At 47.0% G+C, this 22,500-nt stretch overlaps 1 protein-coding gene across 42 annotated transcripts in view; it reads right to left on the bottom strand.

The window, feature by feature from the left end:
* Nucleotides 1-22,500, bottom strand: part of LOC147016897 (adhesion G protein-coupled receptor L2-like) — a 619,880-nt gene that overhangs the window by 352,742 nt on the left and 244,638 nt on the right. For 41 of the 42 annotated variants that reach the window (XM_085846063.1, XM_085846064.1, XM_085846061.1 and 38 more), the window contains 2 exons: nt 4,339-4,555; nt 3,925-4,034 (listed from right to left, as the gene is read on the bottom strand). In XM_085846063.1, coding sequence (XP_085702189.1) covers nt 3,925-4,034; nt 4,339-4,555 — 327 coding nt within the window. Of the gene's footprint in view, nt 1-3,924; nt 4,035-4,338; nt 4,556-22,500 lie in introns of those variants that run through there. The other variant, XM_085846071.1, reaches the window with a different exon arrangement.

Raw genomic sequence — 22,500 nt, 5'->3', positions numbered from 1 at the left:
ATAGTAGCGAGAGTGGCATAGTAACGAGATTTTGTAAAAATGGCCTTATTTTCTCAAGTTACAATTAATTTTGGTGCTACAAGCGCGCTGGGCTTCCTCGAACGGAACGATTTCCTCCTCGACAGTTACCTCGTCATCTTCGCTTTCCACCGGCTCCTCACTGCACAGAATCTCCTCCAGCGTGAAATACCCGCCAGTCGCGAGGCGCTCGTCGGCTTCGAGAAAGTCAGACAGCTCGATCTCCTCGTTCTCGTGCATCTTTTCCTCGGCAGGCAGAGCTTCCCAGATGTCGGGCAGCTCCGCATCCTGTGGCTCAGTTTGGATCTCCTCTTCGATGAACTTGGCCTTCGCGAAACAGTTCCTGATCGTCGACTTGCCGACCTGCTCCCAAGCACGCCGGGCAACGTGTAGAGCGTCGAGCAACGTGAACTTGAACTCCTTTCCCCCGTCTATGGCCTCAAGCCGGCGGCATAGCAGGAGCTTCTTGTAGTGGCGCTTGAGGTTCTCTATGATTCCCTGATCCATTGGTTGCGAATTGGCTGTCGTGTTGGGTGGGAAGAAGACCAGTTGGATGTTGTTCAGCTCGAGCTCGGGAGGGTGGCCAGAGAAGTTATCGAGACAGACCAGCACTCTGCGTCCCTGCTGGCCGAGTCGTCCGTCCCACGCACGCAACATCTCCTCGAAAAGCTCCGCCGTCATCCACGCCTTCGAGTTCGCCTTGTACTTGACCGGGATCTCTTTGTTCTTGAAGGCACGGGGTTTCTTGGAATTGCCAATCACCAGAAGAGGGAACTTCTCACTGCCGCTCATGTTTGCCCCAACCAGAAGAGTGATCCTTTGCTTGCTTTTCTTTCCTCCAGTACACCGCTCTCCCCTAAAAGCCATGGCCTTGTTCGGAAGCAGCTGCCAGAAGAGTCCAGTCTCGTCCAGGTTGAAGACGTCGTCTGCGGAGAACTGCCCGAGTAAGGGCCGGAGAACCTGTTGTTGCCACTCAAGAAGGGATTGCGAATCCACCGCTCCAGCTTCGCCCTGCACTGTCTTGAACATGATGCCGTGGCGCTTCTTGAAATTGCCCAACCAACCGTTGCTCGCCATGAAGTCTGGGATGTGCATCAGCTCGGCCAGTTTCATCGCCTTCTCCTTGATCAGATCGCCGCTGACAGGCACATTCTGTCCTCTTGATTGCTTCAGCCACATGAGCACTCCCTCATCAAGCTTCGGGTCGTGAGCCTGTGTCAACTTCATGCGCTTCGATGGAAATCCAGCTTTGATTGCAGCCTCGATTGCATCCTTCTTGCTGAGAATGGCCTACACGGTGGTTCTCTTAACTTCGACGCCCCATTTCTTGCTAATCTCCCTGGCCAACTTGGACTGATTTGGCTCCTTCTTCACGGCATCGATGATCTCCTTCTTCTCTTTCAGCGTAAAGTCGGTTCGCTTGCGTTTCTGAGCTGACATTATGGGCTGAAATTGAAAAAAAATGATGTCACTGTTGTACGTGTGCCTGCGTGTCTGTGTGTGTGCTCGCGCTTTTTTGTGTCTCGTTGTGCGTGTTGTGATTGGCTTGTTGTGGCTGGCATCGGGGAGAAGAATCGCGTGTTTTGACACAGTCTGACTATGCGCGTACGTATTGAGTTATGTTGTGCGCAGCTGGACTGTAGTTGGTCGCTTCGCCTTTGGACGTGAGTGTGATAATCGAGCACTGCGCAATACAGACTTTTTCACGACTCGTGCCTTTTAACAGTCACACAGTAGTGGCATGGTAGCGAGAGTAGGGGGTGGCATAGTAAATTTATTTTGTATTGAATTTTGTCGGGACCGAGCAAAAGTGGTATAATAGCGAGAGTGGCATAGAAGCGAGGTGGCATAGTAACGAGCTTTGACTGTACCTGAATTTTGGTAAGTCATTAACCCTTTGTTTACTAACTTTACTCCGAAGTCCCACCACTTATTAATTGCTATATGAAATTAATTAATTACTTGGTTCAACTTAATTCATAAATATATTATTATTTGTTAAATATTAATTACTTGGTTCAACTATCTATTGGTACTTGTCAGTCCACACAGATGGTTAACTAAAAGAGCTTGAAACAGATAGCTCATGCATTACCAGGATATCAACACCTCCTTTGTAATAAGATACTAAGACTTCCACCAACTGCATGCAAATATCTAAAAATGGTTTAAAAAAATCAAAGCAGGGTTAGTCATCATGGTTGAATGAAGTAAAAAGAGAGGGATGGAGATAGAGAGAGACAGAGACAGAGACAGAGAGAGAGAGACAGACAGACAGAGAGAGAAAGAGAGACAGAGACAGAGACAGAGAGAGAATGTAATGCATTTCCCATGAATATAAAAGACAGCTTAAATGGGAGATGCCTCACCAAAATATACTATCACTTCTAGTGAGATCTTGAAAATTATTTCAACTTATTGACTGCCTGATTCAATGGCCATCTGAAGAAATCAACTGGGAATGTCCATCATCGAGGTTTCTACCCTTCAATCCTCCAACCCCCAAGACGAGTTTTACATCCATGAAAACCTACTTGTAGTTAAGAGGATTCTTACTTAAGAGTAAATGCACCATCAACTTTAACAATCACCGAGGGCAAGGCTCGTGAACCTAAGTGAAAGTTTAATGTCTAACATGACATTAAACTGGACTAAGTCTTAATCTAAGTGAAAGCCTGTATAGTCTCACGTTTTGACCAGGAGTCTCCCATTTTTGGAGACAGCCCCTCCTCTTCCTGACCTGGCCCTATTTTAAACAAATTGCCCAATCAGGTCCCATTTTCAAGCGAAACCTCATGTGAAGTATTTTTTCATGGCATGACATCCGTAATGAGAAGTTGGAAATTATGACAAGTTAATATAATGTCGACAGACTCCCTCTTCTCTGCTTGGTGTTTGTTGCCTGTCGTGCTCAATAGTAAATACAGTTTATTCCCAGTTTGTGTCATCCGTATTTTCTTGATGTGCCTTTAATACCATGTATTGTATCATGAGTATCAGCTCGTATTACTCATTTATAAGAGGTTATTGATAATCCATGTAGTGTGTTACCTCGTATATCAAGTGGTAACTAAAGGTATTATTCTGGTCAATTCATTTGGTTTTCATAATATTACTGTTTAATCATAGCAAGCTGGGTTCAAGTAACAATTGCAACCCAGACAAAACCAAAAACAATCATAATAACTTCTCTTTTTTTTTTTAAACATTAACATTACAAAGCATTTCGTTTTAAAAGTCTTCTTGAACCCAGCAGTTGCTCGTGTGCTCCAACATTAAAAATATCGTCGTCAACTTTTCTGGGAACTTCACAGATATGTACTTATAAAGTCATACACTTGTGCTGCGATAAGTGTCAGCACAATGTTAAAATATCCACACGATTGTACTGAAATTAGAGTAATATTGACAAGTTAATACATAAAATCATAATAGTTATTTACATTACATTATTTATTATTTAGACAAAACTATTAATGTGCATTTGCCATGATCTAATTCAAAGCTCATTGGGAAATCTTCGAAGGTGCATCCACCCCCGCCCCCCATCCCCATCCCAGCTCGTAATTGAAAAGTTGGAAAGAGCAAACGTGAATATTTCATGAGGAAGCTGAGGCTGCTGTGGAGGTCGCTTTGCTGTTGAAATTGACGACGGAATTACATTCCATAAAGTAAGAGAAACCAATGAAGGGAAAAGATTTCCTTCCATACAGCTACCGAGAACAATTGAAAGAAAGGAGGAGGGGTGGAGGAAGAGATTTCTGTAAAGTGAGAAAGTCCAAAAAAAAAAAGACATTTTTGTAAAGCACAGATAATTGCACATCAAATTAGTATGGAATGGGATTAGCTGCCGGTGTCATGTGATACGAGAACTAAATGGTAAATGCAGACGCAGCTACTACTTACTGTAAGGAACACACTCGTATTGAACCTCGAGGAATTTGTAGGTTCCAGGGCAGGGATCTTTGAAAACCTCATCTCCTGCAACGACCACGCACTGTGTACGGTTGTTACACCTGCAAGAAGGGACAGACGCACATCAATTAAGATGAGGTAAATGCAGGTAAAATACAAATTAAGCCAACTGTGGGGAATATGGAGATGATGGCAAGATACAAATGACAATGAAGATGGACTGTTTCAGAGACAATCGGAATTTGAAAAAGGATGGCAATTGATAAATGAGGATAAGATGGAAATATTAATTTGGAAAACAAGACAAAAATACAGCATGATCAGCGATTAACGGCATTTGTCTGACTTTTACCACAGCGAGAGCTGCAACGTCAGCTTTCGAGCGAGAAAATCTGCCCATCAAACCTTTGTGACATTATCTTGAAAGTCTCAGGGAGGTAACAGTGAACGTTCTCCATTTTGCTTGGATCTGAGTCACAGATGTGGTTATCTGTGCGCCCGTAGTTGGCACTTTCGATCAAGATGACATCACTGCCTGGGCACCGCAGGTCGATGCGGTAGCGCTCACAGGAGAGCTCGCGTCGAACCAGGCCCAATGGCATTGCCATGCCATTGTAAGCTGCTGGAAGTGGTGGGAGGACAGTGAAGAAAACAGGGGGATGGGGGGGGGGGAAGGTGTGTAGGAGAAAAGAAAAATAAAGAATGAAAAGGTGATGATTTTCCTGACAAGCAAAGTTCCTGCCTCATAATTATGGGAGCAGGGCTAACATTGTGACACTAGATTTCTGACAGACAATGGTAATTGGAGATCAAACCTACAATGACAGGTGTGAGATTATGAGCTGAAGGAGAAAGATAAGGGACAGGTAATAATAGATTTTTGCGCAATAAGAAAAAATATTTCAGAACATTCGAAGCATAACTGATGAATTGGCCAATAATAATTAATAACCTCTATTTTATTGTTGACATTGCTTTTAACATCATGCAAAAGCATCCAGCCAACAGGATAGCACATGTAACAGCACAATACACAGTCATGCAACACCATTAAGTCTTCCACCTTAACACCTTCAAGTCTTCCACATTAACACGTTAAAGTCTGCCACCTTGAACCTTTCACATCGTGGCCAGTCAGCAACACGGTATGTGCACGTGTAGCCACAAACAATGTCATCTGAGCCCATGCTGCTATCTCTCTAAGCAAAGAAACTTTGATGTTGAAGTTGCAGTGTACTGACTCAGGGTGAAACGATGCTAAGATAAAAACGATAGTTGAGGGAAAAGATTTTCAAATATTTCAAAGAGTGCTTTCATAAATGGTGGCTGTTACTTGATACTTCACAAAAAAATAATCCAAAGATATGATCATTGTTCAAAAGGAAAATAAAACAGAGGGGGGGGGGGATAGACATCGCAAGCAGCATAGAAAGGCAATATATATATGCTGGCAGGGCTTGGGGGTGGGAGGGGGGCACTCATGTGTTTGCATTAGTGTGGGGAGGAAGGAGTGGGTGGGTTGGGTGTGAGGGGGGGGGAGTGGATGCAGGGAGAGACTGACGGATGAGAGGGAGAGTGAGCTAATCAGTGGCAGCCTCAAGGGAAGTTGCCGTAAGTTCACCTCAGGCTCCCAAGATCAATAGTTATCTCTCAAATTCATTCGGGCAAACAAATTGCCAAAAAATTCCATCCTCAGCACTGAGTGTGTATCAAAGATTGCAATAGCCAGGGCTAATAACCAACACAAAGTTACCGCAATTTTTAGAAAATATGAACCATTAAAATAAACCGAACATTTCCTTATCAAACTTTCACCTGATTAGCACATAGACCAACCAGTTGTGGAACCCTTTTTCAAATCATTTTCCAGAATGGCTTATGGCAACAGAATTGCAGTTGGTTGCCTTTGCTGAAGTTAAATATTCTCACCTTCTGGTGTGATGGAATCACTCAAGCCCTGTCAGCTATGAAGTAGGCTGGGCCATTATGTTAGCATGCAAACTGTCCCACCGTTTTTGTGGTTTATACCATTCCTGATGTGGATGCTCAAGAAAATTGATTTGACTAATAAAAATAGTGTCAAAGGCACCTTTTATGCTCCTCTTGGCAGTTATCATTAAAAGCTGTATTATCGGTTCAGCACTGCTCTATGGTGAGGTATGGCCTCCAGGGAAAAGTGCCAAGAATATTATTACATATATGAAGGACAGATATTGGAGAGCAACGGCAACTGAGGAATAGACCAACAGAGCAAATGGCATTTCATCTAACACGTTCATTTGTTGGAATACAACATGCTCCCTTTGTCCCTAATATTATAATCATGAGTTGTTAACCACATATCCCTTTTTCTGTTCATGAACCACCCCAGATAAAAAAATGCTTCAGTTAGAATGATAGTAGATGAGAGTAGTACTCTCATATACTATAGTTGGTAACAGGTCCTACTACAGTAGTCTGCAGAGACTTAACTACAGGAAAAGAATGCTATTTTTTTGCCTGGGACAACATTGTACAAAAAGATAAGCCGCATATTAATGTTTTTTTTGCGGTAATCTTCATCCTGATGAAGCAGCACTTGTATGGAAGGAAGAAAGGAAGGATAGCCGAGGAATCTTGAGCAACACTTACACTCATCCAGTACAGGTCCACATCACCTGTAATGTTCATGGAGTTATAGACTATTACATGTAATACTAGCCTGGTGTTGGCTTAGCGGTTAGGGTGGTTGTTTGGGATCCTAGGGTCCTGAGTTCGAGCCCCGTTTCCACTGAATTAACACCAGGAGGTTGACTCAGCCTGTCATCCTTCCGAGGTCGGTGAATTGAGCACCAATATACTGGTAATAGGGGCACTGCATCAGCGGCATAGCCGCACCCCCTAACCAACGATGCAACCAGCAGCCAAAAAGGCAGCACCCGATGGGAACATGTAATAATGATGAATAACTAGAAAGGCACTTGGTAGAGCGGATACCTCCACCAGGCTGAACAGTTTACATTTTGCATTCCACTGCGAAGCCGGAACTGAATCCGGACCTGAACCAAAATCGAATCACCTTGTTCTCGTCACCCAACCAACTAATCCACCAAGTTTTGTTATAACCAGTCGACACAACTTTTTGATATATCGTGCTATTTTTCGTTTTTGGTCCAATCTCTCAATGGATGCCTGGTGTTGGCTTAATGGTTAGGTTGGTGGGCTTGGGATCTTAGGATCCTGAGTTCAAATCCCACTCAGCTGTTGAATTAATACCCGGTGGGGTTAACTCAGCCTGTCATCCTTCCGAAGTTGGCAAAATGAGTGCCAGCTTGCTGGCATCCTGTGTCGAAGTGGTGACCCATCCAGAATTGTGCCCAATAGCCAAGGAGACTGCTTAAGCAGGACCAACGCTCTGCACAGAGTATGGTCCCAATCTCCTCTCTCCTCCTCTCAATGGTGAAGAATCACGTAAAAAATTAAAAACTTCTTGTATCCATATCCGGATCTTCACTAAAATCTAATCGATTCATCTTTGTCACACACCCGTTGTAACCATTCCACCAAATTTGGTCTGAATCTGTCCACAACTTTTTGAGATATCCTGCTCACAGAGACAGACAGAAAGACAGAGGCGAAAACATAACCTCCGTCCACCTTCAGTGACTGAGGTTAAAATGTTACGTGCTGCTTTCCTGCTTAATGCTATGCATTTAATAAGGACAGAGCATGGAGAAACAACCATAGGATAGCAACCATTGTGCAGGCTTTATGGGCCAGTCTCCTCCTGCATCAATGTTCCTTGTAAGGAAACTCAAATTATTATTATGACTTCCAAGTTAAGAGGCATAGATAAGCAGAATGGACAGCATTCAGAAAAATAAAGTCATCAAAAGCAACTAGTGCCCTTGTGTCTGAAAAGGAAAGTTTCAAATCAATGTGTTGTCTCAGCAATGACAGGCAGTCAAACATGGTCTCCATCAAAGAATATGGAGCAAAAATTGATGACCCTGCAAAGGCCATATAAAGATTCTGTCTTGGCACAACCAAAAAGAAAGAAAAGAAAGTAACAGAAAACAATAATCTGTGACATTCTGGTCATAATCACACACTTAAGAGCTGTAGATACAGCAAGTAGAATTGATAACTGGTGGATAACATGAATGACAAACTGGTTCTCATCTCCAGAAAAGGCCTTGAAAGAAGCAGAGGGAGACCAAAGATCATATGGAGAGATTAAATTGAAAAAATAATTCCTCGAGTCCGATACTCAAATTGTGGCGGAATGAACAGAGCGCACCATGTTGAGGGAGGCCATAATCCTACAGTGGACTGAGTAGGCTGGTGAGATCGAATGAAGTCAAGATGCAACAAAAACACTCATGGTCATTGTGATGCGTGTTCATGCTGTAGACTTGGTGTCTTGGCCTAATTAACCAGGGAGGTTATGGCAGTGGCCCAGCCTAATCCCACAGCACGATGAACGGCTATCAGACTCTCCAAGGCAACGGGAGAGCACAAGTAGTTTTAATGATTAAGCGTGTACCCAAACTATTCAGGCAGTCTCGTATTGTGTATTCCACAGCAGTTTTTACTTCTCATTACCGATTTCTATTCAGTATTATCAATACTTTCCACCTCCTTGGTTTTTGTTTCTCCTTGTTTTCTCTTGGATCCTTCTCTGAGAAAAAGATTTTGAACATAGAAAGTACGTAAAATAAAACCATGATGGCAGTAAGAGGTGAACTGAACTCTGATTTTCTGTCTTGCTGCCAATGAAATGATTAGAGACAAAAATCCTTTGGCGTATTACATTAACTTGTATGTTGAAAAACAAGTTGGCATTTGTTGAACTCTGTGAAGTTCTTCCACAAGGTTTTTAAAATTCACTCTGCAGAACAAATTCTTTGCAAATGAATTAACGTACGACATGATTTACTGCTTGAATGATTGTGGTGATTATTATTTTACAGAAATGTCTGTCATGTAAACTGGAATGTGCATGCTACTCTTGTATTTGTGCTAAGTAGAAAGACCCGCTCTCTTTGGGAGCATTGGCAAGTCGTCTCCCACGCCCCCACTCACAAGGGGAGGGATGCGGGGGAGGGGTTACCCTGGGTGCAACCAACACGTGTGCAAAATTTGATGGATATCGGGTGAAAGTCATGAGGATTATTACCTCCGCCACCAAGAGTGGACAGAGGTTATGTTTTCGTGTGTGTGTGTGTGTGTGTGTGTGTGTGTGTGTGTGTGTGTGTGTGTGTGTGTGTGTGTGTGTGTGTGTGTGTGTACAGTAAATCTCAAAAAGTTGTGGATGGATTCAGAAGAAATTTAGTGGACAGGTTTGGGTGTGTGACAAGGACGAATTGATTAGATTTTCGTGAAGATCCGGATTCTGGTTCTGAGATTTTAAAAATTGATTCTTCACCATTGAGAGATCAAAGCCTGGTGTTGGCTTAGTGGTTAGGGTGGCGGCTTGGGATCCCAGTGTCCTGAGTTCAAGCCCGGTTGGCTGCTGAATTAACACCAGGGGGTTGACTCAGCCTGTCATCCTTCCAAGGTCGGCGAAATGAGTACCAGTGTACTGGTCCCGGTGTATGCCCCGGTTAGAATAGGTGTACCATATCCCTGTGTGTCGTAAGAGGCGACCAGGGTTGGCGTCAGGAAGGGCATCCGGCCATAAAACATTGCCTCAAGAAAAAGCCAAACCCCTGCACAGCAGGAAAAAATGGCTGTAAAAACGGTCATATATATATATATATACATATATATATATATATATACATATATATATATATACATATATATATATATATACATATATATATATATATACATATATATATATATACATATATATACATATACATATATATATATATATATACATATACATATATATATATATATATATACATATATATATATACATATATATATATATACATATATATATATATATATATATATATACATATATATATATATATATATATATATACATATATATATATATATATATATATATATATATATATATATATATATATATATATATACATATATATATATACATATATATATATACATATATATATATATATATATATATATATATATATATATATATATATATATATATATATATATATATATATATATATATATATATATATATATATATACATATATATATATATACATATATATATATATATATATATATATATATATATATACATATATATATATATATATATATATATATATATATACATATATATATATATATATATATATACATATATATATATATATATATATATATATATATATATATATATATATATATATATATACATATACCATTGAGAGATCAGGAAAATAACAATATATAGCACGATATCTCAAAAGGTTGTGGATGGATGATGACAAAACTTGATGGACAGGTTGGGTGTATGACAAGGAAGAGTTGATTCAATTTCGGTGAAGATCCGAATCCGGATACGAGAATTTTTTAATTTTTATAAGTTATTCTTCACCATTGAGAAATGATGCCAAAAACGACATGGCAAAAAGTTGTGGATGAGTTATGACAAAACTGGGTGGATGAGTTGGTTAGATGACAAGAACAAGCCAATTTGATTTTGGTTCATGTCAGCAGATTTGGCCCATCACGTAAACTGTTCAGCCTGGTGGAGTTACGTGTTCTACCGAGTACCGTTCTAGTTACCCTTGCCAGAGGAGAGGGTACTGCATTTAGGTCCATTTGTCTGTCTGTTTGTCTATTTGTTTGTCCGCACAGAACGTGAGTTCAGTTTTTCTATGCAACCGCTTGTCGGTGGGACAAAAAATTTCACCAGAGCGACAACTCATGTAGAATAACAATGACGTCATAGGTCACGTGGTGTGGCAGCCATGTTGGAAAAAAGAAAAACTTTGGACCTTTGGATCTCCAAAAGTGCACAATGGGGGGAAAAAAATGTCAAAACTTGGCATATGGTAAGTACTCCACATGGGCAATAAGCATGATTATTTTAATGTCATTGGTGCCTTTGTTATAACATCATAACTGCATACGCAGAACGCTACATCTGATCAGTATGAAACATTTGAGGGTCATCTTGGGATAAATTGGTCCACAGAAGAAAAATAATTCCGACGTCATCAGTTACGTGATTCAGCAGCCATATATATATATATATATATATATATATATATATATATATATATATATATATATATATATATATATATATATATATATATATATATATATATATATATATATATATATATATATATATATATATATATATATATATATATATATATATATATGGCTGCAAAAGTAGGTATACAGTAAAGAAAAACAAAACATGCACACAAAACGTATTTTATTGATTATACAAGCATATCAATAATAAACATATTAATCCCTCAAATGTTCAAATTAAATGAATTAGCATATTAAATGAATCCTAGCACCACTATTATAATACTGGTAATACTGGTATAATCCTAACTGTATATATATTGTTGTGGTTACCAGATTCGCAAACCACCATTCAGGTCCCTTAGGTGAGGTATCTCGGTAAGTGCATGTGTAGTTAGGCCCAAACCCGTTGTCTAGTGGGAATACATGTCATTTATACGTGCTGCGACTTCAGGATAGCCGTTTTTCTTTCACTATCTTTATTTTGGACCAACCGCCATGATCACAACCACAACATCAACCACCAACCACAACCACCGCTTCACCACAACCGCCACGACCTTCCCGTCACACCTCGCCACCGTAGCATCGCCACCGTTCTTGCCCCGCTGTGGGTACCGGTGTTGGACTCATGCAGAACGCGCGTCGAACAGCGTGTACAAAATCACGGATTTTCTGCTTCAAAAACGGATCAAAAACGACACACGCCCACTTTTTGCCGTCCAATCGGTGAGCGAGGGGCGAATTGGCCCCGCCCCCAGGGCGATCGATATATGCAAATTTGTGGATCAAAAAGCCTTCACGCCCACTTTTTCTCGGGCCAATGGGGAGCGAGGTGAAAGGTCAAAGGGAGGGGGTCAAAGGCGAAGTTACGGGGGGATAAAAGGACGGTGTTCGTCAGTCAGGAGAGGGTCGCAAAACAAGAACGAGAGAGTCGCAAACAAGAACGAGAAGGAGTCGAGAACGAGAAGGAGTCGGAACGGAGGGGACGAGTGTGGAAGACTGGAGCCCGAAGCCTGCAGTGGCTGGAGAAGCTGAAGAGAGTCGGACGAGGGGGTGCTCGCGTCGGTGCCAGGAGCTGCACGCCCGAGGGAGGCCGGCAGCGCGACCTGGCCGAGGTGGAGACGCACACCAGGGATAATAAAGATCCTCTATACCCCGAGCATCAGCAACCCCCTCCTGTTTCCCCCCGCGCTGAGATAGTGCGACCAAGGGGGCCCCGTTCCCACCCCCTGCCTGACACTGTCCACGAGGCCCGCGGGTTGCGGGGCCATCGCCGCTCCGCGTCTCATCACCAGACGGGTAGGCCCGACCCGGTCTCGGCCTCAGGCCTGCCCCATCCTTGGGGGTATTTCTTTTCCTTGGTTTTGGGTATGTGTTGTCGGCGCCGTCTGTGAAGTAGAATTGTATAAGTGTTGCCGTGTGCTCGGTAGTCGGTATTAGCTCTGCACTGTGTTTTCACTTTTATGTTTGCTTTTTGTGTAAATGGAATTGTGTTTTCTTTTTTTTGTGTGCATTTGGTGGAATTGTATTTGTGTGCTTCCCGTGTGCCGCGAATAAATGTGCTTTATTGTTGAACTGTTCTCCCGCTTCGCTTCGTCTTTTCCCCCATTGAACCCTCATCTTGCTTCACGTAAAGGGTTGGTAGTGGGCTGAGTACGCCCGATAATTAATCGAACCGTCGAGGTCGACGATAACACTGCTCGGTTATTCTGATAGTACGGAACGGGTCGCTTAAGTGGCCCGTGTCCGAAGTCGACCTGCGGCGAGGTGCGATCGCCCGGTCTACCCTCCGCGTGGGTACTTAGGTAGTTCGAATTTGGCGAGCAACCCTATCCCACGCGGGGGCTGATTGGCTCGATCGCGGTGAGACCGAAAGGTCCACCCGTGACTGGTTCCCGGCGTTAGTCCGAGAGGGTCACGACTGGATTGTCCGTCCGGTGGGCGACGTGCCGCGATTCGAGTTACGTGGCCGTCGCACGCCGGCGGGCGCGAAGACCGCAACAATATATATATATATATATATATATATATATATATATATATATATATATATATATATATATATATATATATATATATATATATATATATATATATATATATATATATATATATATATATATATATATATTGTTGTGGTTACCAGATTCGCAAACCACCATTCAGGTCCCTTAGGTGAGGTATCTCGGTAAGTGCATGTGTAGTTAGGCCCAAACCCGTTGTCTAGTGGGAATACATGTCATTTATACGAGCTGCGACTCTTCAGGATAGCCGTTTTTCTTTTACTATCTTTATTTTGGACCAACCGCCATGATCACAACCACAACATCAACCACCGACCACAACCACCGCTTCACCACAACCGCCACGACCTTTACCGTCACAACTCGCCAGCATCGCATCACCGTCATCTCGCGCCACTCATGGGCACCGATGCTGGACTCGTGTAGGGCGCACGTTGAACAGCGTGTACAAAATCACGGATTTTCTGCTTCAAAAACGGATCGAAAACGACACACGCCCACTTTTTGCCGTCCAATCGGTGAGCGAGGGGCGAATTGGCCCGCCCCCAGGGCGATCGATATATGCAAATTTGTGGATCAAAAGCCTTCACGCCCACTTTTTCTCGGGCCAATGGGGAGCGAGGTGAAAGGTCAAAGGGAGGGGTCAAAGGCGAAGTTACGGGGGGATAAAAGGACGGTGTTCGTCAGTCAAAGGAGTCGTAAAAGTCGGAGCGAAAGAGTCAGCAGAACGAGAACGAGGGGTCGGAGAGTCGCAAGAGAGAACGAGGGAGAGTCAGCAGAACGAGAACGGAGAGTCAAGAAGAGGAGAGTCGGAAGCAGAGGGTCAAGACTTCGCGGGCGGTGGAGCTGCTCGTCGTGTGCGTTGGAGTCGGAACGGAGGGGACGGAGCTGTGGAAAGGCGGCGACACCAGACGAGGGGGTGCTCGCGTCGTGCAGGAAGCTGCACCCGAGGGAGGCCGGCAGCGCGACCTGGCCGAGGTGGAGACGCTCGTCGCATATAATAAAGATCCTCTATACCCCGAGCATCAGCAACCCCCTCCTGTTTCCCCCCGCGCTGAGATAGTGCGACCAAGGGGGCCCCGTTCCCACCCCCTGCCAGGCACTGTCCACGAGGCCCGCGGGTTGCGTGGCCATCGCCGCTCCGCGTCTCATCACCAGACGGGTAGGCCCGACCCGGTCTCGGCCCCAGGCCTACCTCATTCTTGGGGTATTTCTTTTCCTTGGTTTTGGGTATGTGTTGTCGGCGCCGTCTGTGAAGTAGAATTGTAAAAGTGTTGCCGTGTGCTCGGTAGTCGGTATTAGCTCTGCACTGTGTTTTCACTTTTATGTTTGCTTTTTGTGTAAATGGAAGTGTGTTTTCTTTTTTTGTGTGCATTTGGTGGAATTGTATTTGTGTGCTTTCCGTTCGTCGCGAATAAATGTGCTTTATTGTTGAACTGTTCTCCCGCTTCGCTTCGTCTTTTCCCCCATTGAACCCTCATCTTGCTTCACGTAAAGGGTTGGTAGTGGGCTGAATACGCCCGATAATTAATCGAACCGTCGAGGTCGACGATAACACCGCTCGGTTATTCTGATAGTACGGAACGGGTCGCTTAAGTGGCCCGTGTCCGAAGTCGACCTGCGGCGAGGTGCGATCGCCCGGTCTACCCTCCGCGTGGGTACTTAGGTAGTTCGAATTTGGCGAGCAACCCTATCCCACGCGGGGGCTGATTGGCTCGATCGCGGTGAGACCGAAAGGTCCACCCGTGACTGGTTCCCGGCATTAGTCCGAGAGGGTCACGACTGGATTGTCCGTCCGGTGGGCGACGTGCCGCGATTCAAGTTACGTGGCCGGCCGCACGCCGGCGGGCGCGAAGACCGCAACACTGGTGTCAGGAGTGGGATACAAATTCATCGCCCTCCTCGCGGCACTGGTATCGGAGAACAGGAAAACGGGCTGTCCTGTCTCCAATTAAATTTACGGGAATCGGTCCAGGGGTGAGAGAAGCGACCCCCGATTCCCTCCAAATTACGAGCGAGCAAATTAACCCTTCACGAGAAGCAAGATGGCGTCTCAAGGCGAGCGGGAGCCGGGGGTATTAGAAATGTATATGTGTAGTAATGTAGAATCCATGGTCCAGGATGGAATCCCCGAGCAGGAAATGTTGATTGTGCAGGAACACGGACTCGCCCAACTGAACCCAGGGCCCGAGGTGGGTGCGGCGGCGGCCACGGTGTATGACACCTCCCCCCCCCTCTCCACCAAGACCCTTCCCCAACCCCTGCCGAAATGGCTCACTCAAGCGCACCCGACATGGCCCAGCTATTCACCATGCTGGCACAAATGAATGCGGAAATGAAAGGCATGAACGAAAAGATGGATGCGAATATGAATGAAGTGAAAACGACGATGGATGCGAATACACAGCAAATGAAAAACGAAATGAAAGGCAATACACAACAAATAAACGAAAAGATGGATACAAAAATGAACGGAATGGAAACAAACATGAAGGAGGAAATGAAAAAGCTACGGGGTGAGACGCAGAACATGGGCCGAAGCCTGCAGGCGGGCATGAAGGCCGTGACCGGGGAGATAAAAATGGCGACTCCACGTGTGGGAGCAAACGAGCTGGGTGGGGGTGCAACGGCTGACAGGCCCGCGGTGGAGGCGGGTGAAAAAATAATTCGTGGAACGTGTTGGGCGAGGGTCGTGACGATGACCGAAAGGGAAAAATTAAATGGGGAGACCAAAACGTGTGAGACGAGACACGAGGTGACGACAACAGAAATAATAGTTGAGACAAGGGAGGTAAAGGGTGAAGAGTTGGCAGAGACACGGGAGATGGGAACGATAGAGGGAAGACTACACGATGAAGACGGGGTGAGTGACGCGCACACACACACGGAGGTAGTGGAGGACAATGGGGGTGAGCTGGCGGACTGTGTAGAGACCCAGTGCGAGCAGCTGGATGGCCTCCTCCAGGAACGAGGGGAGTGAGTATGCCCCCTTGAGGCGAGTCACGACCAGGTGAGTTCGGTCGTGCTTTGCGAGGTTGAGGGGACGGGTGCTGTGGACGGGTGCACGGAGAGCTTGGGGGGTATAGAGGCCCCGGAGACCCTTGTGGGGACACGAATCCCCAGTATGGTTGTCCCTGTGTGTGTGGTGCAAGGTGTGAGTGCGTCCCCGTGTGTGGAAGCGACCCCGTGTGTGAGTGGTGTGGTGGCGATGGTGCCAGAGTACGTGCTTCCCAGCACGCCGTGTGTGGATGAGGCACCGTGTGTGAGAGAGGCCGTGTGTGTGGATGAAACGGCCAGTATGAATGAGGCACCACGTGTGAGTGGTGTGGTGGCGATGTTGCCGGAGTACGTGCTTCCCAGCACGCCGTGTGTGGATGAGGCACGAAGTGTGGATGAGGCACCGCGGTTGAGTGCCCCCGCGTGTGTGGATGAGGCACGGAGTGCGAGTGAGGCACCGCGGGTGAGTGCCCCCGCACGCGTGAGTGAACGGCCGTGTGCAAGGTCGCTGTGTGCAAGGGAGACCGTGTGTGTGAGAGAGCGGTATGAGAGGGAGATGTCGGTTGGCATGCGGGAGCACGCAGCCGCGTCTCCCGGTGTGAATGTGATGGTGTGGACTGTGTGCGTCGTGACACGCAGGTATGCGTGTGCGGAACGGAGGAGACGGAGACGGCGACATGGGAGAAACGAAAGCCGAGTAGCGGCTGTAGTTGTTTCGAGGACCGTGCCGGGTTCACCCAGCAGTGAGCACGCGGTTCGTGCTGTGCAACGCACGAGACCGCCACGTGCTCGCTTGCGAGAGTGAAGTCCCGGTCCGGAAACGCACGCGGTGGATTTGCCGATCCCGCGGACGGACAAAGTTAGGCAGGTAAATGGATTTGGACCGGACGGGTTCTCCACGCGATCGTGTGTGTTAAGCTCCAACGGGCAAAGCACATGTGTTCGCGTGGGGAACCCCTCGAGACGTGTGGCTTGTGTTTTTTTTTTATGCGCACGGTGACGTCATGGCTGCACGTGTGGTTGGAATCCGGCAGGAGGGGCATCTCTGCCGGATGGTAGCGTCCAAGGAGGGACGAGGAACACGTGCAGCTGCATGACGTCACGGGCAGGTGCAAAGTGCGCGAGCTCTGAGTTGCCGCGCAGGTGCTGCGCATGGAAAAGAGAAAAGGCAAGCCTCACTTTCGGGTGTACAGGATTCCTGGGCAAGGGGTGAAAGACCCCCTTACCCTGGGCACAGGATGGAAACTAGTTAGGGGGAAGGGTTAGCTTAGCTAGACCGACTCCATGGGGCAGGGGTAAGTCCTCATGGAGTCCGTGGAATGGATTAGTTAGAGGGATTGTAGCGAGATTTAGGTTGGGAAATAAAATGGGATTATTTTGGAGACAGAGACAGACTTATGAATGTGTAGTGGGGACGTAGTTTAGCTACGTAGCGTTAAAAGGAACGTGCTGTAGTTTAAGGGACGACGTGGGAGCACGAGTTAGTTAGGGGATGTAGTTAGAAGGATGGCAGAGTTCAGCGGTGAGTGTGTTGAAGAGTTGGTGAGTTGTGAGGTGAGTACTTGGTGAGTGAGTGAGGCCAGCGGGTCTGTGTGTGTGGAGTGAATGGGGAATGCATGGTGCGATGAGTGATTGGGGGGAGGAGTGACTCCCGCCCAAGGGACCCCGGGGTCAGTGTAGAGTGAGTTAGCTGGGTTAGTCAAATTGAAAAATGGAGGTCGTTTTGTTGTTGGTGGGAATGTAGGCTCGAGACCCATTTGGAGGGGTGCAGGAGCCCTGTTGACGGGCTTGGGAGCGTGGCTGCGAAAGGTGAGTATCGCTGAGTGGGTACCCCGGGCACCAGGCTAGTCGGCCGCGGTAGGCCATGGGCCCATGGGGGGCCGGGATAGAGTAGTGGGCACGGGTGCGCCTGCTTGGTGCGGGGGCCCGGGGCGCCATTAGCCGCGTGGGCAGTGTTGTGGGCACGGGTGACCCTCGGAAAGGGGCCCGGGAGGCCGGCCTGCCACGTGTGCGTTTCAGGGGAGGTGCCATGGGGGGCACTCCCCGGTGTTAGGGAGCTGGTAGGCTCGGAGGCAGTGTAGTGCCCGGGGGTGCCATAGCGGGAGATTCGGCAGAGGGTCGTGCCTGCCAGAGAGAGCCACGTGTCCCAGCCAGGAGACCGTGTGAGGGCACGGAGAGAAAATTGGGGGGCGAGGCCCGAAATTGTAAGGACACCAACACAGGCGACGGGAATCTGGGTTGTTAGAACCAATCGTTTAAGCGAGAGGCGCTTGTTGAAAGCCCCGGGGTAGTTTAACAGTTAAATGGTTAGGGTAGATTAGGAGATGTACCCCTCCGCACCATCCATCCCCTCGCTCTCGTTGTGGGCCGCTGGACCCACTTTGGGTTAGATCGCCGAACTCTGGGGAGGCCATTCTGAGGCTTCGTTGGGCCTCGACACAGGACGTTAGCTCTCCCTTGTTCCCCTCCGGGAAGGGAACGTAGGGGTTGGGAGTAGGCTAGGTGACAGAATAGGTTAGCCGAACAAGGACGATAAAGGGGGTTAGGGGACGATTTATAGTGGGGAAGTAAAAATAAAAAAAAACAAAAAATTTAGGGGGCTAAATTGGTTTTTCACAAATTAAGGGAGTGGGTATGTACAGTGACAGGCAAAGGCGATAGGTTGGGAGGGAGACAGGTAGGTAGGTCCGAGCCCGCCTTCCAAGTGGCCAGCACCACCGCACTCCCTCCACCAACCTCCACTGAACGGCAAAGGCTGGCCAGCTTCATCTGCTGGCTGTGTTACTTCAAGGCCTGTGCCGGCCCACTTGATCGGCAGCTGTTGTGTTGCTGCAAGGCCTGTGCCGGCCACTTCGTCTGCAGCTGTGGTACTTCAAGGCCTGTGCCGGCCAGTTCATCTGCCCGCTATGTTTGCCTGCAGCGGCCTTCTTCTGCGGGCTGTGTTTGCCTGCTCACCTTTGCCATGCCATGCCCACTGCCCCTGTTCACCAGCCCCCGTTCAATTTTTGCTTTGCCCCCCCCTGTTCATTTCCATGTGCGCCAGGATCCGCAAGGCAACAGTTTGCAAGCTGCGAGAACTGCCCTGTTGGCAGCTACAACACGGGCCTGCAGTGGCGGCCCGTGCACCGTGTTTGTGTTCATGCATCCATTCGTTGTGCTCATTGCGTGTGCCACTTGAGCTGGCACGGAGACTGCGTTGTGCAGCCCATGCACCGTTGTGGTTCACTGCGTTCAGTTCAAAAGGGAAGGCCTTGGACTGCGTGTGAGCAGCCAGCCACGTTCCCTGTCACCTGCATTATTTGAGTCAGAGACTGCATGCGGGCAGCCTGGCTCCCTGTTAACTGCTTTCTTTTTGCAGAGTTCGATGATCCTGGGCCATGGTTTAGTGTAAAATTTGTAAGTTAAGGTTAAGATGTACTGTACATATGAGTGCGCCCCCGGCATGTATGTCTTAGCGCCGGCAATTTTATTTAAGTCGTCCGTGTGAGTGAGTTTGTTTAGGTAGTTACGCAGCCCTCAGGTTATTTATTTTGGGGACACGAATACCATGAATGTCGCACTCAGGGATCCGTAGGTAAAGTGTACTAGGGGAAAACTACACATGATGGCACACGAAAATTTGACGACTCGGGACGAGTCTGTAAAAAGGGAAGGGGGTAGTGTTGTGGTTACCAGATTCGCAAACCACCATTCAGGTCCCTTAGGTGAGGTATCTCGGTAAGTGCATGTGTAGTTAGGCCCAAACCCGTTGTCTAGTGGGAATACATGTCATTTATACGAGCTGCGACTCTTCAGGATAGCCGTTTTTCTTTTACTATCTTTATTTTGGACCAACCGCCATGATCACAACCACAACATCAACCACCGACCACAACCACCGCTTCACCACAACCGCCACGACCTTTACCGTCACAACTCGCCACCATCGCATCACCGTCATCTCGCGCCACTCATGGGCACCGATGCTGGACTCGTGTAGGGCGCACGTTGAACAGCGTGTACAAAATCACGGATTTTCTGCTTCAAAAACGGATCGAAAACGACACACGCCCACTTTTGCCGTCCAATCGGTGAGCGAGGGGCGGGTGGCCCCGCCCCAGGGCGATCGATATATGCAAATTTGTGGATCAAAAGCCTTCACGCCCACTTTTTCTCGGGCCAGTGGGGAGAGAGGTGAAAGGCCAAAGGGAGAGGGACAAGGGCGAAGTTACGGCTCAATAAAAGGACGGTGTTCGTCAGTCAAAGGAGTCGTAAAAGTCGGAGCGAAAGAGTCAGCAGAACGAGAACGAGGGGTCGGAGAGTCGCAAGAGAGAACGAGGGAGAGTCAGCAGAACGAGAACGGAGAGTCAAGAAGAGGAGAGTCGGAAGCAGAGGGTCAAGACTTCGCGGGCGGTGGAGCTGCTCGTCGTGTGCGTTGGAGTCGGAACGGAGGGGACGGAGCTGTGGAAAGGCGGCGACACCAGACGAGGGGGTGCTCGCGTCGTGCAGGAAGCTGCACCCGAGGGAGGCCGGCAGCGCGACCTGGCCGAGGTGGAGACGCTCGTCGCATATAATAAAGATCCTCTATACCCCGAGCATCAGCAACCCCCTCCTGTTTCCCCCCGCGCTGAGATAGTGCGACCAAGGGGGCCCCGTTCCCACCCCCTGCCAGGCACTGTCCACGAGGCCCGCGGGTTGCGTGGCCATCGCCGCTCCGCGTCTCATCACCAGACGGGTAGGCCCGACCCGGTCTCGGCCCCAGGCCTACCTCATTCTTGGGGTATTTCTTTTCCTTGGTTTTGGGTATGTGTTGTCGGCGCCGTCTGTGAAGTAGAATTGTATAAGTGTTGCCGTGTGCTCGGTAGTCGGTATTAGCTCTGCACTGTGTTTTCACTTTTATGTTTGCTTTTTGTGTAAATGGAAGTGTGTTTTCTTTTTTTGTGTGCATTTGGTGGAATTGTATTTGTGTGCTTTCCGTTCGTCGCGAATAAATGTGCTTTATTGTTGAACTGTTCTCCCGCTTCGCTTCGTCTTTTCCCCCATTGAACCCTCATCTTGCTTCACGTAAAGGGTTGGTAGTGGGCTGAATACGCCCGATAATTAATCGAACCGTCGAGGTCGACGATAACACCGCTCGGTTATTCTGATAGTACGGAACGGGTCGCTTAAGTGGCCCGTGTCCGAAGTCGACCTGCGGCGAGGTGCGATCACCCGGTCTACCCTCCGCGTGGGTACTTAGGTAGTTCGAATTTGGCGAGCAACCCTATCCCACGCGGGGGCTGATTGGCTCGATCGCGGTGAGACCGAAAGGTCCACCCGTGACTGGTTCCCGGCGTTAGTCCGAGAGGGTCACGACTGGATTGTCCGTCCGGTGGGCGACGTGCCGCGATTCAAGTTACGTGGCCGGCCGCACGCCGGCGGGCGCGAAATCCGCAACAATATATATATATATATATATATATATATTTAAAACCTTCAACATTCTTCTCTGAAATGGCAGAACAGATTGAGGCAAAACTTTAATGCAATGACTACCTTTCCATGAGGAACAAAACGTTACCACCTATGATGCCATAGGTCACATGGTTTGGCAGCCATATTGGATTGAATGAAATAATTTTTAAAAAAATCTCTCTTGAACCGCTTCAGCGACCGACACGATTATGATCTAGTTGTGATGGGGAATATGTGTTTTAAATTTCAACTTGATCAGACGCATGGTCTGGCAGCAGAATTGTTTGTTTTTTAACCTGGGCTCTTTTTGATATTTTTTTTTTTGAATAGGGCTCAACCACCCGGCTGTGCCTGGATGGGTTTGAGGGTAGAGGGGTAGCAGCTGAAACCCAAATGCTATCCAGGTTCCTCCTGATGACTTCAACTTTGCTTTTTGCTTGTTCGGGTTCCTTCTGATTACTCCAATGCAGGACTGTACCTGTTTTATCTTCCTTTTGATTTGAATTGAATTTATTTTAATCCCATTCTAAATTTAATTGAATAATAAAACAAAAGGTCATGGGTCAGGGTCAAGTGTCCGATCAAAGCAGGATGTCTTGGTACCCGGTCAGCACTGCCAGCAGTTATAAAGTAGCAGTTCTAGTTATGTCTCATATTAATTACGTAACACCAGTACACAAGCACCAAACAAAACTACACCACTCAAAACAAGTCCTGGCGAGGGTCTGCAATCTCTGATTGCTCTTTTCTTGTTTTCGTGACCTGAACTGACCAAGGATACGAACAACACGTGTGCAAAATTTGGTGAAGATCGGTTTAGCCCAAGTTTGTTTTTAAATCCGCACGTGAGGTTTGCCATGCAATGGTGTAACATCTCTTTTAATCCATATCGTGCCAGTAACTTGGCAGCTTATA

Source organism: Eptatretus burgeri, chromosome 11 (genome assembly GCF_056783735.1).
Source record: "Eptatretus burgeri isolate ZD-2024b chromosome 11, Ebu_testis_v1, whole genome shotgun sequence".
Classification (NCBI taxonomy): Eukaryota; Metazoa; Chordata; class Myxini; order Myxiniformes; family Myxinidae; genus Eptatretus; species Eptatretus burgeri.
The sequence above is the reverse complement of the archived record's forward strand: the minus strand, read 5'-3'. Positions and strand labels throughout refer to the sequence as shown.